The 18822-nt window shown below is 40.9% G+C and overlaps 1 protein-coding gene across 3 annotated transcripts in view; it reads right to left on the bottom strand.

The window, feature by feature from the left end:
- Positions 1-215: 215 nt before the first annotated feature.
- Positions 216-18822, bottom strand: part of MSN (moesin) — a 202830-nt gene continuing 184223 nt past the window's right edge. For all 3 annotated transcript variants that reach the window (XM_075539283.1, XM_075539282.1, XM_075539281.1), the window contains exons 4-13: positions 13456-13730; positions 12336-12419; positions 10810-10956; positions 9664-9760; positions 7924-8087; positions 4958-5088; positions 4568-4728; positions 3241-3333; positions 2695-2910; positions 216-2255 (exon numbers count right to left, since the gene is read on the bottom strand). In XM_075539283.1, coding sequence (XP_075395398.1) covers positions 2091-2255; positions 2695-2910; positions 3241-3333; positions 4568-4728; positions 4958-5088; positions 7924-8087; positions 9664-9760; positions 10810-10956; positions 12336-12419; positions 13456-13730 — 1533 coding nt within the window. In that variant the 3' untranslated portion in view covers positions 216-2090. The remainder of the gene's footprint in view (positions 2256-2694; positions 2911-3240; positions 3334-4567; positions 4729-4957; positions 5089-7923; positions 8088-9663; positions 9761-10809; positions 10957-12335; positions 12420-13455; positions 13731-18822) is intronic.

Raw genomic sequence — 18822 nt, 5'->3', positions numbered from 1 at the left:
GGAGCTGTTCAAAGGCCATACATCCGACAGTTCTGTGACCGTGGGAGTAACTCTACTTTTTCAACACTATTGCCTGTTTTATAAAATAGGAATCATCATATCCACCCACATAGGACATAAGATGAAAGGAATGAGAAGGCAGTCTAGGGAGTAGAAATAAATGTGAAGTGTCTTATAGCCATACACTTATATCCAAAAAAAAAATCAAGTCATAATGAAGTCTTCCTAAGCTTTATTAGCACTGAAAAAGGAAATGCATTGAACATCAACCTTGTAAAATATGGAAACTCCCCCACCCCCACAAATGCACACAAAACCCCTTCTCCTCTGTCTCTCAGGGAGTGAGTTATTGCCTCTAAGGTGACTAAGTTGCCCCAGAACTATAGATTTGAATTTAGGCATATAGGGCATATCAAAAAAAGAGTGTCAATATGATTCACAGCAAAGCACACAAGACTCCCCAAGGTTAGGCAAGCAGGGAAGAAACAAGGCCCTGGACAAAAGGCAAACAGGAAAAGAAAAACAAAATGCAAGATACTTTAAGAATGGAGTGCATGATCTATAGTGACAAGTGGCATTACCAAGACTGAAAAGTTCTTACATTAATTTTCCTGTCAAAACATACTCTATAATACTGTCTACACTTCTTAAGTGTGAGGGTAATAGGGAATGAGAATAATATAGTCCTGCCTTAAGACTAATATCTTCTAATGGTGCATTAGTAAGATCAGCAGAAATCAGTATTGAGCTAGATATTATTGGAATATAAAATACTGGTAGAAAAAAACAAAGCATTTTTGAGACAGAGGAGAGAAGGAGGCTGCTTTAGGGTTGAGGCCAAGCTATGAGGAGGTGGAAGGCACCAGGAGTCCTTACATAGCTCCCTGGTTTACAGTTGAAAGGGCTGAAGGTTTGTTGAAGAGGCATAGCCCAGTCACTACCTTGGAAGGGGGTGGATGGAATGTGATGTTGGGTATTTGAGGGGGCTAAACACACTGTGTCATAAAGGCCAAGTGTTTTTCTCACCAAACTTAACTTCCTTTTACCTACCTACCAATTAAACCAAGCTCCAGGGATCATACAGTCAAGACCTAGATGACACCAAAGCAGAGTTAGGGCCCAAGTATCTTTTAAGGAAGAAGTGATCTGGGAACCTTGGCAGGAATAATACTGAAGCTAGATGTGAACATTTTCTCTATTTTGGGATAAAAAGAAATAAAAAACCCTAAATGGTATTTTCTGGCCCATCCCTACTGGATGATAATTATTTTTGAGAGGGAGCTTATCTTGTGAAGACAAGCAACAGCCTAGGTACCCAAGATCATCTAGGCCTCTGCTTTCCCTTGAAATAAGCCAAAACTTCCATAAGGCACAGGGGCAGAATCTTTCACCTAGCCTTATGGTCAATGACCTTTTAGGATGGTCAATGACCTTTTAGGATGTTAGCAAACCTCTTGGAGGCACCATCGCCCCAATCCTGGGAGAAACCAAGTGCCTGAATTCAAGGAAAAGGCTTATTGGACACGAGATTGTAACAGGCCCAATCTGGGAATGGCTGAACATTTATTTAATCTGTAATCACTACAAAGTCTAGATCATTCTAGAAGGAATAGACATTGGCAAGTCAAATCCTAGGTCATTTGACATCCTAGAGCAAATGACCTGACTCCTTCTGTAAATCCTGTCAGATTTCAATACCCTAAATGACAGGATCCTGACAAGGAGTACAGCAACGAAGTAGGGGAGGAGGACTAGTATTCAATCAATCCAGTTTTTAACTCCCAGAGAATGTGGGGTTGTTTTCAAAATCAAATGGAAAGTGCCTCTGATTTGGAAAGTGATCACTTCTAGCAGATTAAAGGGAACAAAGATAGGAAAGCGAGTTGCATTAACATCACAGCGGGCCATTTTTTTGTGCCCAAGGAAGTGGGTGAAGACTGAGGGTTTAGATTTGGTCCCATAGTTGCACTGAAAGTTCATTATGACTCAAGGTTGCTCTAGTTAGTGGATCCAGCACAGTGTGAGTTAGGCAAGGGTGTAGGAATATGGGGAAGGAAGAACTGGAATGGTCTCAAGAGGCTGGGTGCCCACTACATAGATTCGAACTCATCAATACGCTGCTTGGTGTTGCCCTGCCGGATTTGGCGTAGGGTCTTGTATTTGTCTCGGCCCAACCGCATATTCTCAGCATGGATCATATCATTGGCAGTCTTCTTAGACTCATCACGGGCATTGGCCAGCTCTGAAGTAAGGGCCTGTGAGGGGGCAAAAAGACACAGGGATGAATGACTTCCTGTCATTTTACCTCCTCTTGTATGACTAGATTTCTCTTTCCTTTTGAGAGCTAATTCAAATCGTTAGGACAGCAATGGGGCAATAATTTTTTTAAAAAATAGGGGACCACATGACAATGGATAACCCAAGAATAGAACAATATACCAAAGATTCAGGTAGGAACTGTGTCAGCTACACAGTCTGTGAATATAGGAGCTGAATGTAGTGGAAGTTAGGAGTGCAGAAGGCAAGTCCAAGGTGACTGAAGTCTGATTAATTACAAGTGATTGCCTTTAAAGTTCTCACTTTCGAAAAGCTCAAACTTCATACAGCACTGGCTCAGGATGCTCTCTCTCCATCCACTCACAGTGGTCTAGGCAAGTCCATGATCTCTTTGACCCACAGGCCCTGCTTACATACCTTCAGGTGCTTATGCACACGCTCATTCTTCTCTGCCTCAGTGGTACGGTCCTCCTCACTGCGGTCCTTGGCCATGGCATCAGCCTGAAGGTCAGCACTGGCCTCTGCCCCATTGTCATCCTGCTCATTCTCAGCAGGTTCTGCCACATGAGGGGTACTCATGGCAGTCTTCAGCTCAGCACGGGTCTTTTCTAAGTCTTCCTGTACCATCTGGGCCTATCCAGTGACAGAAGGAGAAAAGGACCAGGAGTGAGGACATGTTAATTTACTCTGTCCTGCACAGGCTCAGAGGGTGGCAGGAACCAAGAAGGACAAGTCACCTCAATGTCTTCATTGTTATGTATCCTCAACTGTAAAATAAAAATAAGTTTACCAACTTCCCAGGACTTTAGGGAATACTTGGAAATATTTGAGAAAGCCTTGAGCTCCCTTCCCTGGTATCAGGGAAGAATGAAACCTAGAGGGGGAACACACTTAAGGAAATCAAAGGAGCCAGAGTATATGTATATAGTACCCCTTTTCACAAATACATTGCACTATCGTTACCTTCTGTTGCCACTCCACAGCCTCACTCTCCTTCTTCTGTCGGGCCATCTCCAGTTGGGAGATGCGAGTTGTCAGCTCAGCCATTTCCAAAGCCTGTGGATAAATTGGCAGCTTATGAGAGCCCCTTGGGGTCCAGATGTATTCAATCCTAGATTCTCTAAGGGCCGGAAGAGAAACCACTATCCCAGTTATTTGCTGCCCTGGAGAATCTTTTAACCAAATAATTCAATTCTAACGCCATCTTCCCTAACCTCTTGCACAAGCTTCAAAATCCTCTTGCACAATCCTGTGCCAAGAACCCCCATGGAATTCATTGCTGTTTAGTTGATTCTCACTCATAGAGACACTTCATATTATTTCCTAAGACGTTACAGGTTCCCACCTAGAATGCAGGCCTCTTGAAGATAATAAGCTATTTATGTCTCTTCCCCATCTTTCTCTCTCTGTGTATTGCCTAGTACACAGAAGGAGAGTCAGTAAAGCTTTAGAGATTGCTGGGCCACTATCTGAGACAGAAGACACTTCCCTAGAATGCTCAGGGCTCATCTAAGACTCTCCCCGGGACAAGTACAGGGATAGTATTGAAGTATCAAGGGACTGGAACAAGGAGAAAAGCTTACACATATCCTAACACGTTGAGCAAATCTCCCAGGTGACGCTTCTTTCTGATAATTAGGCCTTAGTTCCCTTCACCTCCTACTCTAAAGAGTGTAAGGGAAGAACATGTCAAGGCATTTGGGCCAGATATTCTCAGGTTTTGAGTCTCATAACTTGTGGAGATTGTGATGAAAATAAGATGTTCAGTCTTCTCCCCACAAAAATGCATAGAAACACTTGCATATACTTTAAGAGACCAAATCCAACTCTGCCACAACTGTTTTAACCTTCAACAGGTCTCCTACTCTACCTGATCCTCAATTTTCTCATTTCAAATGAGTAACCCCGCCATAGGATAATTTGGGGGATAAAGTAATTAAGTAAGGAAAAGCTGTTAGGATAACTCTTAATGCACAGTATGAGTGTCATTATGTGTGACATCTTTTTTTTACTTCTTTTCTTTTTCCCTTTCCTTTGTAAGACCACCAGCTCATATTCCCAAGGGCTAAGAAAGTGGAATAAAAAACAAGAGTTATGAAGAACTGTTTTCAAAGATTTCTGGGTCACACCAGTGACTTCTGAACTTGATTCTGAATAGGCTATCTGTTGGAGGCCCATGGTATGATCCCCTGATGAAAAAAGGCAATCTTGTAGGTAGGAAGAGGTAACTGTAAATAGAAAGTTGAGAAAACTCAGGCCTTATAATCCTAGACCATTCGAGAATTTTTACCAGCTGCTCCTGGGTTTTCTTCTGGTCCTGAGAGGCCTGCAGTAGGGCCTTCTTGGCTTCTTCAGCTTCTTGACGCTCCTTGGCCAATTTCTCAGCCTCATCCTTGGCACGCTTCCTCTCGTGCTCAAGTTCCAGGGCCCTGCGGGTCTGTTCTTCCAATTCTGGGCAGATTGGGGGAGAAGGCAGTAAAAAGTGCAGAATGAAGAAGGGACACCTAGTTCCCTTCCTAGAAATGCTCCACCCCCGGGCACAATTGACAGAGGACTCTGGGTACTCTTCCTTTTACACCATCCTTATCTTTTCTGTGACCATACCTGGACTATGAGCTAGAGGAACCTCCAGCGCATACACTCAGGATCTTGGAAAGCCCAGTTTGCAAAGAAGCCTCACCTTCCTGAGCCTTTTTAGTCTGCTCCTCTATTTGCTTTAGCTTCTCCATCAGTTCCTCCTTCTCCCGTTCAATCTTCTCCTTCTCCTTCTCTGCCATCTCACGCTTCTTCTTCTCATTTTCGAGCAGAGCACTAGAGATTGATAGGAAGGGATGGAATAGGACAGCAGGGCTAAACCAAAGCCTTAGGATTCCCAATGTTCCACTATCTCTGGATTCAGTTCCTAGTACATCTTATAATAGTTTTAAGATTTTACCACTCTCCCTAATCTCTATATTCTTCTTTTCAGTGGCTACATAGTCCCACATGGACCACTTTCCTCAGGGCCCTATCAGTTTGCACCGCACTCAGAAGAGTCAAACTAACCCACTGGGTGGTTTTAGCTGTGCATCTTCTTTAGCCCCTTTTTGTTCCCTGTTAAACCATTTTATTAAGACTTAATCCAGACATCATACCATTCCATAGTTCAGTCATATCAAGCAGTGTTACAATTTGCTACCAATAAGTTTCTCTATCGGTAAAATGGTCCAGTAAGCTGTGGTGCAATATCCTTCTTATATATGGCCTTTCTGGCCTTGAGTTTGTTATTATGCAAAAACAATGAATGGCTGGCTTGTAGTCTGCCCTGTGAATGGTTTGTTGCACACAGCTTGCAGGGACTGATTGATTTACTATGCTTAAGAGTATAGTAAATGTTGCAAAAGCTGGCCCAAAATTCACCCAACAGACCTGAGTGACTTACAGGCATTAGATTATGGTCTCACTGGAATGGCTATGCCTTTAAATTGACAAGGAATCTTCTTATATAAGCAGACAATACCACAAATATTTTCAGAAATGAGATGAGAAGCACAAAGAGAGGCAGAGAGAGAGAGAGAAAGAGAGAGAGAGAACTCATGATAGCACAATAATATGAGTCAAAAGTTGTTAACAATGGAGAGAGCTCGAGATAATGATACAAAGGCAAAAAAAATAATGGCAGTAGTACAAGTAGCAGAACGGGCAAATTGTAGCAGTGGGCAGGTCAGCCCATAGAGCAGAGGCAGGCATCTCCAGGCATGAAGTCACCAAGATATTTGGGTGCCTTATAAAGGAGAAACAACCATAGTCAAGGCCTGTGCTGGTGACTACCCAAACCGAACAAGTGGTAGTATGGGCCTGAACTAGACGGTTTGAGGCAATGGCAGATGCTCCAGCTGTGCTGAAAGCTGCAACCCTAAGGCTAAGAGGAGACCTGTCCTGAGGAACCCAAGAAGAGGCCTGTCGAGAGGTCTGCTAGCATGACAAAAGATGCTTGCCAGCAAAATAGAGAGCAGCTGAGACTTGTCTTGGTTAGAAGCTGTCCTACACTGAAGAAGGGAGGAACATGTTTCTTCTCTTTGGCAAACCTTCCACACTTTGCCTATGTGCTCCCTAAACCCAATCCCAAACTGTTCTTGTTATGTCTAAATGGATCCTAATCCCAAATTGTAGCTTGTTACTCCTTTAATAAACCTCACAACTCGGCCTATAGTCGGTGAGTTGTGTGTGGCAATTAAAATGAGTTGTCAAAACCTTAAGAGAAATAAAGTATAACATGTGGGGTATGGAGGCAATCTCTGGTGTCAACAATGGTGAAAAAGTAAGATAGTGGCACTATGTCTAACCTTCAATTCGTAGATATCAGCTTTTGTTGAACCTGACTCATATCTCATGATTTAGGGGAGTTGATATTAGATTATAAAAGCCTGCCATGTATACTTGTAATGATACAGGAAGACAAATTTTGGCACTGTGCTGGAATGCTGTGTTTCAAGTCTGGTTGATCTCTATGGTTAAGGCATCATTCCTGAGGCTTAATTTTTCCTATTGTCCAAAGCCCAGCTCTAGATGCTGTCTTCCCTGAGTTTGTTGCAAATCTAAGATACTTGCTTTTTCTTGTCACAGCACCTCTTCCAGGGAGTCTTATTGTCCATCTTTCCAAGAAGTCTCTTTCTACCTTTGAGATCTCAGCATACTTAGCCTATTCCAACTCTCTTCTCTATTATTTTTCCCTCATGATACTTCTTATCATCTCACAAACTATAAAATATTTTAATTTAGTATCTCCTCTCACTAGAATGACAGCTACACGAGAACAAGGAATTTTGTTAATTTTGTTCACTGCTCAATAATTATTAAATGAATGACCTAGCATCTATACCATATCAGTTATGCATATGTGATTTTTGAGCTCTCTTTCCTGCTAGACTATGAAGTCTTAGAGGACAAGTTCCCTGACAGATACAGCTCTGTAAATTATCGCTCTCTCTAAGTGATTTAAAGAAAATAAATGTGAACCTTGGGGTCTAATCTTATATATGCAATCTTTTTCTAGCCTACTAGATTAGACACTTCCGAAGCCCAACACTCTTTGACAGAATACCAACTAGACTTGTGATTTTCCAACTTTTATGTGCCTAGGAATCACCTAGATTTCATGATGTAGATTCTGATTCAGTCGGTCTTGGATTGGGTCTCAGTTTTTGCTTTTCTAACAAGTTTTCAGGTTATGCTGAAGCTTCGGAGCCTCTTCTTATATTCTGAGGCACAAAGGACTATAGTGCAAGAACATAGGGATTCTTAGGAAAATTTTATCTGGTTCTATGAACAAAACCCTATAGACTATAGGTTTAAAAGTATATAGGTTTAAAAGCAAGGAGGCCTTGCGACTGCCCGTATTCAGATAGGTCGGAGCAACACAAAGTTCACCCAGCATAGCAACGGCATAAGAGTTATAGATAATAATGCCCTTCCTTCCTATAGGCCTCTGGGAGCCTAAACTCCTGACACCTGCTTTACAGTACCCTGAGACTTCATTAGGGAAAGACAGGTCATCCCTGAACTGCTCTGTCTCCCTTCCAGGCCTATTAAGCCTTAGCAGGCTTCCCACTTTTGAGAATCTTCCTTGTCCTAGACTCGGCCCCACTGCAACTGAGAAGCACCCACCGCTCCATCTGCTTCTGGTGCTTCTCCTCTCGGGCCTGTGCCTTCATTTGCTGCACCTCGATGGTGTCAGGTTTGCGGCGACGCATATACAGCTCATGATTTCCCATGCACAGAGCCAAGATCCGCTTGTTAATCCGCAACCGGGGAGCATAGAAGATAAAATCCTAGTAAGAAAGAAGAAATCATAAAGATTTTTAGAGGGATATGTACAGATGAGCTCCTGTCTTCGGAAAAGGTAAGTCTAAAAACACTGGAAAGATTATTTCATCCAATTCTTTTGTGTTAGTGATGGAAAGACTAAGGATTTCTAGAGGTTAGGTGACTTGCCCAGGGCAGACAGCAGCTTAATGACAGAGCCAAAACCAAAGCCTAGGCTTCTTGACTCTGAAACCAGTGTTCTCGCCACCAAATCATAATTTCTTTGAAGGATCTGAACAAACTTTCGGTGCTAATTAGGGATCTTGATGGGCAGGGGCCTCTCTTAGAGGCCTAATAATCCTTGCATAATTCCCTGGGTAGGTGGAGTTTAGATGACTGGACTACTTCTGTAGCTCCAAAAAAAAGCGTATTTTGTAGCCAGCACTTAAAATTTATTTTTGGAAGAAGGCAACTTATAAATGCATTGCTTGTCATGTTTTGTTTTATTTTTTACTAAGCCTTTGGTTTCCATTCGTTATTATTTGCCCTTTCCTTTGAAAGCAGAGCACAGCAACAGTAAAATACACACGTGTGTATCTAAATCGAAACAGCTCTCATCTCACATAGCTTGCAGTGCAGTGAAAGAGGCATAGGCTTAAGGGGATAAATGACCTCGGTTTAAATCATATCTCTACCATTTTAAGCTGTAAGGTACTGGGCAAATTATTCTACTTCTGATCCTCAGGTTAGTCAAATGGATATTTTACAACCTACCTGGCAATATTGTTGAGGGTTTAAGGAAACAATATATGTGAAGTTTCCAGCAGGGAAAGTTCAGAGAACTAAGGAAAATAGATGAGTCCTTAAGAAAAGGGCCTTTCCCAATGGATGGATTGTGATAAGAGCGGTATGAGCCCGAATAAAATGATTTAAATTAAAAAAAAGAGAAAAGGGTCATTAGCCCTTGCTGCACAAGGTACACCAGAGGTGTTTTCTATCACACTAGCTTTCCAGTCTTGTCAGCCCCAAGCAACTGTGCAAGTTTTGAAGTGTGTTGAGTAAGTTAGAGGAATATTCTACCCAAGGGATTTTTGTGTTATCAGGTTACTCTGAGAAGTCTGAAAGGACATCCGTGAAGTAATACATAAAAGTAAGCTTAGGGAAACCACTTTGGATAGGTATTTCTTCTAGTTTGACTGTCTCTCCATAATTAAACACACATCTTATGTCAAGAGTTAACACTTTCTGGGGCACAGAGACTTAGAAAGATAAGATGTACTCTGTTTCATCCCAGAGTCTTAGGTCAGCAGGACATAGTGGCAAAGAGGTAGCACTTTGACTGCCAGTGAACTTCTCTAGTCCATACTTCTGAGACACAAGTTGCAGAGTGGCAACAGGTATAGGATGTCTCCCAGCTATTTCTTGACATTAACACCCCCATCCATCTCCAGACTCCGTTTGTCCCTTCTGTTCCCATCCACAATAAAAAGAAGAGAAAAATACAATAAGGTGATTACTTCCATCAATTCTACAGGCCTTGACAGGGTAGGTAGTCGTATATCCATTACACAAGTATCTGCCTTAGCCAAAGAGGTCACTTACCGGAGATTTTTTGTCAATGGGTTTGATGACAAATTTCTTGTCATTGAAAGAGATGTTCCTGATTTCACTCCAGGGAAAGCCTATCTTGGGAGTTAGTCTGTAAAAATGGAGACCAAAAACATCAGGACAAGGATAAGACAAGAAGGGCATGAGGGTTGGTCCTTTGGCCTCTTCCCCTTCCAGTTTCTCCCGTGTGGAAGCGGACTCAGCCAGTGCCATCACATGCCACCAGGTTAGCTGCTAGTACTGAGGGTGCATAAAGGACCTCTTGCCATCACAACCCACACAGTACCCATTGCTTTAACTTCTGAAGTTTTTTGTGGCATTTTTGGTTGAGGCATAGACTTTGTAACATTTTCTCAAGAGATGTTAAGTAGAGTACCAGTCCTTTTTAAGTGGAACTTTTCCATAGAAGGTTATAACAAATTAGGGGGAGGTAAATAATGAAATACTGGATTAAGGAGTTACATGAAACAATGTAACCTATTAATCTATAACCTCACCAGTATAGGCCAAAAATCATAAAATAAGCAAGTGACATAAGACTACAGTGGGAAAGATTATAAACCAAAAGTCACTTATCTAGCATATGAGATTTTGGATTAATTATAAATGATGACAAGGTAACTTCTAAGGCCATATTATTCAACAGAAATATAATGAGAATCACATATATCATTTACATATTATTAGTAGCCACATAAAGATGAATAAAAACAGGTGGAATTATATTTAACTTAGAATTCGATTTTATTTATTTATTTAACTTAGAATTCTAAAATACTAGCATTTCAACATGTAATCAATATTTTAAAAAATATTAATGAAGTATTTTACATTGTTTCTCACACTGTCTTCAAAATCCAGGAAATATTTTACACTTACAGCAGCATCTCAACCCATTCGCGCCACATTTCAAGTATGTAGTAGTTACATGTGGCTAGTTCCTATCCTACTGGGCAGTACAAGTATAATTAATGCAGGACTTGGAGGCCTGAGGGAGGTTGTACAATCACTTGCTCAGGACTTAACTAGGATGTGAAAGAATTGAGGTAGGCCTCAGGAGGTATAGTCCTGCTCTATGGGGAAAGGTGAACCCTAGGATTCAGAGTAGGTCAAATAAACTAAGAGAGTTCTGAGTTATACCTATCGTTCTGCTCATAGATGTTGAGACCCAAAGCATCTACCCCCAGCCATAGCTCTGAGCCTTTCTTATTCTTGATGCTGAAGTAGTTCACACCGTACATCTCCAGGTCCTGGGAAATCTTCAGATACTCCAGGACAGCATCCTCCCTAAAGGACACAGAGTAGGTAGGTCACAGAAGGCAAAGTGTGAATCAGACTCAGAGATTTAGAAAGCCCGACTACTCTATACTTCTCACAAGGACCCTGTTGCCAAGGGGTGGAAAGTACATAAAAGGTGAGTCAATGATGGGGTACAAAGGACCACATGACTTTTGCCAAGTAAAACTTGCAGACAAGAACGTTTATGACAGAGATTCATAAGGGAAATAATGGTGAGCTGACTTTTGCTGACTTCAAGGTCAACAGACCAAACTCACCAACTGCTCCACAAAAGAAAGCTGAAGCTCCAGTAAAGCCTCAGAAACCAAAAAGGGCAGTTCTATTCTTTTCTATAGGGTCGCTATGCGTCAGAATCAACTCAATGGCAGTGGGTTGTTATTGGCTGTAACATATTAGCTGCCATATGTGAGCATTTTTCTTTTTTATTAATAAATGTCACATCTTTCAATCATGCCAAGCAGAATTGTACAGTTGCCACCACAATCAGTTTCCAATCATTCTTTTTCTACATGGACTCCTTGATATCATCTCCCCTTCACCCCCCTCTATTACTCCACTCCCCTTTGCCCCCAAACCCTTATTCTACTTGCTGTCTCTATAGATTCATCAATTCTGGGTATCATATACTGAAAAGTGGAAAAACATATAACACAACTTCAAGAAAATGATCCCCAATGACATGACACCTCTGAGATAAATTCAAATATGGGCAAGGAAAAAACAAACAGAGCAATATAAACCAAAGATACAGAAAATTTAGGGAACCATATCAGGTCCAGCATGTATTGCAGAGGAAATCTACTGACAAAGTTTTAACTGTTCAAGTTAAACTTACGCCTTTGATCTTCTATATTCATCTCTCCAAAGATGAGCAATTTTCTTCCTTCCATTCAATGAAATAGCCACTTATACAGTCAAATTCTTAGCAGAGGTCAATTGGGGTCGTAATGGCAAAATTACAACATTTCGTTTTAACTCCCAAAAGGCTTATCATGTTTAGAGCTTTCTTTTTCCCATTTCCTTCTTTCTTATGGCCCAAATGGAAAAATTACAACATTTCATTTTAACTCCCAAATGGCTTATCATGTTTAGAGCTTTCATTTTCCCATTTCCTTCTTTCTTATGCCCCAAATTGCTAGGACTTTCAGTCATCATGAGTCACAGAAAATAAAAATAAAGTGGTCTTTTGATGGTCCTGCTCTGCCTTCTAATCTTTAAATTTCCCCTATATACTGTGCACGTATTAATATCATTCCTGCCCTAACTGTTCATATCTTCTATCCCCTGTAGTCATCCGTCTTTTCTGAGAACAAACTACCATTCTCCTGGCAAGGGTAGTGGATCCATAGCTTCTAGGATGTGCTTACTTGAGCATACTCCGATGCTCCTCATGCCAAACCTGGATCCGCTCCTCCCATTGGTCCTTGTTGAGTTTGTGCTGTTCCAGGACCCTGGGAAGACAATATGTGGTGAGAAGTTTAAAGCACAAAGCCTATGTGCAAGGAAGAAAGAAATCTCGCTTAGCTTTTTAAAAGGGTTTATGTAAAGAACATACAAAACACAGAGTAGAATCCAAATGGCTTTGGCAGAAGGTAACAGGTCAAACCTCCCAGATCTAATAGATGGTAAACGAGGCTTGTTTTAAGCATCTCAAACATCACAGCAATGATTCAGGATATAATCACTGACATATACCTATAACTATCTGGTACTTAAGTTCCCAAAATGAGGAAAGGTTTTTCTTTCCAATCCAAACACATATGAAAATGGCCGTTGTATGCAATGGAGAAACCCAAGGTTAGAAAAAAAAGACTAATTAGGGCTCTAGGTCTGTATCTGCCTCAGTGAGTTGGGACAGCTCAGGCAAGTCAGTCAAGCACCTCTACAATTGAGAGCTTTGACATTTGAAATATATAGATGAAAGTTCTGCACACTGCTTATCAATATTAAAAGACTATTTTGAGAACCCTCTGTCTCCAGCTTGCTTATTTTTCCCTCTCTTCTGTGAAACTCTAATAAAACAGGTCAACAATTCAAAACCACAGGAGAAAGACTTGGCTTTCTAACACCCCCCCCCCCAAACAGTTACAGTCTTGGACACCCACAAGGGGTTGCTGTAAGTTCGCATTGAGTTGATAGCAGTGAGTTTTATTTGGTTAAATAAGTAAAAATGTGCTGAAAAAAATTAAAACAGATTGGGGGAGCAGGGGAGACCCACTTCTGGTATTCTATATAAATACCTGCCTTCAAGGAAATAAAGTCTCATAATCAGGTAGATAGAGGAGGGAATAAAAGTTTCTAATTTTCATTTGGAGAACCAGAGAAACATATAGGATGATGCCAGAAGGAAATGTTGCTCTTTGAGAAAAGTAACATGGTTTTTAGTCAGACTGTTATGGTGAGAAGCAAATCTGGTAGTCCTTTTGTAAACTGCCTTGGTATTCAGTCCCCTATGACCATGGAAAAGTCTGTTGCATGCCACCTTACCTCTGGGGCAGCAACTTGTCCCCAGCCAAGTAGCCCAACTTGTGCACTTCCTTATTGAAGTCACCATAGTTGGACTGGACAGCATATGAGGCCAGCAGTACAGCAGTCTCAGGTGGGCAGTAAATATCATCATTGAGAATACTCTCCTTTACTTGCAAGAAGAACAGCCGCTGAGTGATGTCCTGGATCAATTCCTCAGATACATCCTCAGGGTAAAATTTGGCCCGGAACTTGAATAGTAGAGGGCTTTCCTTCCGTACATCCTGGGCTACCACCTGCGAGCATGAAAAGGTTAGAGAATTAAAAATCTTACTAATAAAAGACTTTGGGCTAGAGGGTAGCAATGGGATGTGGAGAAACCTGGAAGGTAATCAGTTAGAGTTATCTTGGTTTGCTGGGTTTTCTGGTACTTCTAGAAAGACACATTATATTTATTGGAGACCCAATCCATGTCCATAATCACTTGTCTGGAATTTCTTCATGAAATGACCAAAAAAAGAAAGAAAGAAATTATTTTAGACTTCTGATACCCTCAAGCCCAAAGTATTTGACAATATATCTAACTACCTTCAAAAATTTGACATTAAGCATAAGAAAGCTCCTCTTTCAAGGATTCCTCCAACTCCACAGATTAGCAAAGTAAAGAAGCATGTATGATTAAGGTCTGGGAATTAGATAAGCATAAAAAACCTAGTCTATCTGGTCAGGTTTGCAATAGGCTCCTGAAAGTCCTACATTTGTTCAATAACAGTTTCCATTCCTTGGGAATCCTCTACACACAAGCAAGGAACAAGTCACAGGACAATACAGCGGTCCCCAAGGGCAAAGCCAGCCAGTTTGAAGATACTGAGATGAATGTCAGGTTCCTGTACAAATGCTGCTTGGAGTGAAGAGAACATTTATTTCACATTCCATTTGGCGTTCAATTGAGGAGGAACATCAAAGAGGAAATCATCTGTATGGGACAGCTAATGTATCCAGTTTCCATTTTGTTTTGGAGTGGGCTGGAGAAAGGTGGGAAAGACTATGAGAACTTTAAACTTCTATCAAGTTCAAGAGTAGCATGGCTCTCTCTTTTATACTTTTTATTGTAAATTGAGTGAAGGTTTACAAGCAGATCAATTTTCCATTTCACAATTTATAGATTTTTTGTTTCATGTCACTGATTGCAATCCTCGCAATGAAACGTCATTTATCCCACTTCCATGTTCCTCTTCTTCCTTCTTTCCTTACTTTTCAGAACTTTGTCCTTGGGTGAATGCTGCACTTTTGATCTCAAATGATTGGTTATTCTTAAGTGTGCATACCTCCCTGGTGTTGTTGCTTCCCTTATAGACTTGTCTATTGTTGGGGTGAGTTCATTTCCAGAGTGAAAAGTGACTAAGGGTTCCACTCTTGCACGGTACCTCAAAGTTTAGCCCTTCAATATACCCTTACACTGACAGGATGCTGGCATCTTGGATAGCCTCCATTTTCCAAATATATGATGTTATGAATATCTATTTGTCTACAGCAATCACAATGAATTTATGACCTAAAGCAAAATTTAAAAATTACCACCTTAAACCTATCAGATTCTAAACCAACTGCGTGATTTCTGCACATGGTTGAAGACTAGGTGGATTTTTAAAAGCCTCTGGCCTACTTTAATGCAGCAGCTACTTACTTTTATATGGTGGCTTCTATGCTCTCAGTTGTTCTCAAAGAATGCTTATTCAACTACAGCCGTTATCCCAGCCATGGACAAAACAAAATGCTCTTAATTTAATCTTTTCCAGTTTTGTTTGCTCAATATTAAAAGATCACATTTTTACTGGGCAAGTTTAGAGGTTTATTATCAGTCTTATGCAAGACTAAAGTTCAAAGCAAATTCAATTTTTTTTGCAAGGGGACATTGTAAAGTAATAAAATCTTGATGTTACATGTCTCATATGATCCACTTCAAACCATAGAGAAATATATCTTCATATGTACCATTGCTATAAGATGCAATAAGCAAATTTCAAATTCTAAGCATCTTAAAAATGCACCAAGGCTTATGAAGCCTCAAACAAAATGTGACAAGTCTTGACTAAGGAGCACCCGTACAAATCCTGGGTTTGGTCAGCCTCCATAGGGGAGGTGAGTCTCCTTTATGCTCCTTAGTTAAGAGGGACCTAAGCTCTTGAGAGAGATGTGATTAGGTGAATGTCTGTCTGTCATTCAGTCACCCCCTTCCCTTGTGTGTCATGTCACCATTCAAGGGTTTCACATACACCTTGGGTAATCGACAGTTGCAGCCCACTGTGTTAGACTGTATGATTAAAAATCTTGACAAAATTGCTCAGGACTATGGGGTAAAACTGAAACCAGGATGACTCTGAATGCTGGGTCAGGTCGAATCGGCCATCCTTTGGATTTGATTGTCTGCTTACCCCCAACCCCAGAGAGCACAATCAACCCCCTTTTAATCCAGGGAGTTTGGAATGTGGTCACAGGGAGCCCTTGCTACCCTGGCCAATCACCCTATATAGATTCTTGGCTAGTTGAGGCCCTCCCATCGCCTCCATGGGCCTGGTATTGTTGTGCTAGGCTGAGAAAGAGACAGATTTTGATACTTAAAAGAAAAGCTAAATGCAATAGAAAGTCCACCAAACAGTCCCTGATTAAGCACCCCCATTGCCATTGTACTGGGGGCACCATGTGCTGCTGCCAGTCTCTAGGACATGCCAATGTCCTCAGTCTCCCCATCACTCCTGGCACCAAATCTACTGACATGATGGTTTCCAGACCACTTGTGAGCCACCTTCAATCCTCCACTGAGTCCAGATACCTTCCTTAACCCAGTGGACAATTCCCAGTTCAAGAAACCCAGCCACCCCAAACTGAGTACCCTGTTTTCAGAAATAATGAATAAAATTCATCTCACAGGTATCATGCCTCCATAGAATTCCCTCAGACAATTAATCAGGGATGTGAAAAGCCTTGCCCTCAGACATAGTGCATCAGAAAGTGAATCAACACAAGCATAGTTGAGTTAAATTATAACATATTATTTGTTTTCCCCTTTGATCCATTTAAAATTTCTTGTACTTTTTATTATTTTCTGCTTTCTTTTGAATGAAGTTTTTGTTTGTTTTGTTTATAAACTGTTTTGGGGGATTGTATGACTTTCATCACAAGAAATGCAGGATAGGTAAATTTTTGGTGACAGTAAGATAGCTATCCAACAGAAGAAACAGTACCAACTATTTTACGTACAAATAGTTGGTATTGTTTCTTCTGTTGGATAGCTATCTTGGATAATCCACTCAAAGATCACTTAGTCAAGCTTGATGAAGCTGATAATCTTTGTACATGGTGGCACAAATTCAGGCTGCATTTTCAGATCAAATTGTGACTGTTTGAGCACACATGGCAAGAACCAGAACCCTGGCTGACTTTTGCTGGTGGTTTCAATAGAGCTGCTTTGGGGGATGCTCCAAAGCAAAAGGGAAGAATACAGTTTCTTAGGGATATGGCAGGGGAGGTCGGTAGAAAATGGAGGGTTGATAACAATGAGTACACGAATGGAGGAAAATTTCTACAATTAATTGTAGTAATGATTGCACAACTTTTTAATATATTCAAGCCTTTACATTGTGCAAGTGAATTATATGACATGAAAGATGTTAAATAAATAAAACAGGAGTGGAAAGAAAGGAAATAATTTAACATAATAGAAGTCATATATGAAAAATCAACAGCTAGTATTTCATTTAATGGAGAAAAATGAAAAGCATTTCCTCTCTGAATAAGAACCAGACATGGGGGGCGGGGGGGTGGATTCCAGCAAGATGGCGATGGAGTTACACATACCAGAGGAACTCTGCAGAATTCAGCCCATGAGTGTTACTCATAGGGAAATTCAACACTGCTGGAACGCAGGAGGAACATTATAAAGATAAGTAGGCATAGAACCACGGGTTTTGAGGGGCTGGGGGCTTTTGGCTTACCTCAGTGGAAGCCGGCTGGGGCTTGACCTTGGCCACACCACTGTTTCTTTTGAGCTTGGCTTACTGCACTTAGCATAATTTCTTCCAGTTCTTCCCATGCGGCAATATGCTTCATGCATTCATCACTGCATTTAAGTGATGCATAATACTACATTGTATGTATGTACCACAGTTTTTTAATCCATTCATCTGTTGCTGGAAATTTGGGTTGTTTCCAACTACTTGCATTTGTCAACTGTGCCACTATGGACACTAGAGCACAGATGTCCAGCTGTGGTTTGTTTCTTGTCTCTACCAAGTATATACCCAGTAGGCAGATTGCTGGGTTATGTGGTAGCTCAATTTCCATCTGTTTTAGAAACCATGAAATCGATTTCCATAGTGGCTGTACATACCTACAGGTCCACTAGCAGTGGATGAGAGTTTCTATCTCACAACAGCCCCTCCAACACTTGTTGCTTTTTGATTTTTTGAATTGGGCTATCTTTGCGGGGTTTAGGTGGTATCTCATAGTTGTTTTGATTAGCATTTCTCTTATGACTAATGACCGGGAACATTTTCTAATATGTTTATTGACAATTCAGATTTCAGACTCTGAAACTTCTGTTCAGGTTCTTTGCCACCTCCTCAGTGGGCAGTTAGTTTTTCTCTTATTGTAAGCTTGCAAAATATTGTAGATTTTATTAATAAGACCTTTGTCTGATGTGTCGTTGCTAAAGATGTTTTCCCAGTTGGTGGGCTCTCATTACTCTATTGGTGAATTTTTTCGATGTACACAGGTGTCTTATCCTCAGTATATCCCACTTGTCTTTTTGTGGCTCCTCTGTATTTGTATCCTTCCCTATTTCTGATAGCCTATATAATCCCTGTGCCAAGGTTCTGAGGTTTGTCCCAATTTCCTCATTAATGGCCCTAATAGTTCAGGATTTTACCTCAACTTCTGTGACAAACCTTGAGTTTATTCTTAGCAAAGGTGGTGAAGAAAGCAGATGGTGCCTGGCTGTCAAACACTAAAGCGTCTGGGGTCTTAAAGGCTTGAAGGTGAACAAGCGGCCATCTAGCTCAGAAGCAACAAAACCCACATGGAAGAAGCACACCAGCCTATGTGATCATGAGGCATTGAAGGGACCAGGTATCAGGCATTAAAGCACAAAAAATGCAATACTATTTTTATACTTTTGATTTTTGAGTTTATGTTGTTGCTCTAATTGTCTCTCCATGACATTATAAATTCTCTCCTTGACACAATGGATGTATGTATGAGATGAGATAAGAGCTGTATGAGCCTCCAATAAAATGATTTGAAAAAATAAAGGGAGAGACTGAAAGCCCAGTGTTCTTTGACTCTCTGGAAAATGGCGCCAGGTTCATCTAAAACAACACAGTGAAAACA

This window comes from Tenrec ecaudatus, chromosome X, assembly GCF_050624435.1.
Source record: "Tenrec ecaudatus isolate mTenEca1 chromosome X, mTenEca1.hap1, whole genome shotgun sequence".
In the NCBI taxonomy this organism is placed as follows: domain Eukaryota; kingdom Metazoa; phylum Chordata; class Mammalia; order Afrosoricida; family Tenrecidae; genus Tenrec; species Tenrec ecaudatus.
This window is presented reverse-complemented; position numbering and strand designations above follow the sequence as displayed.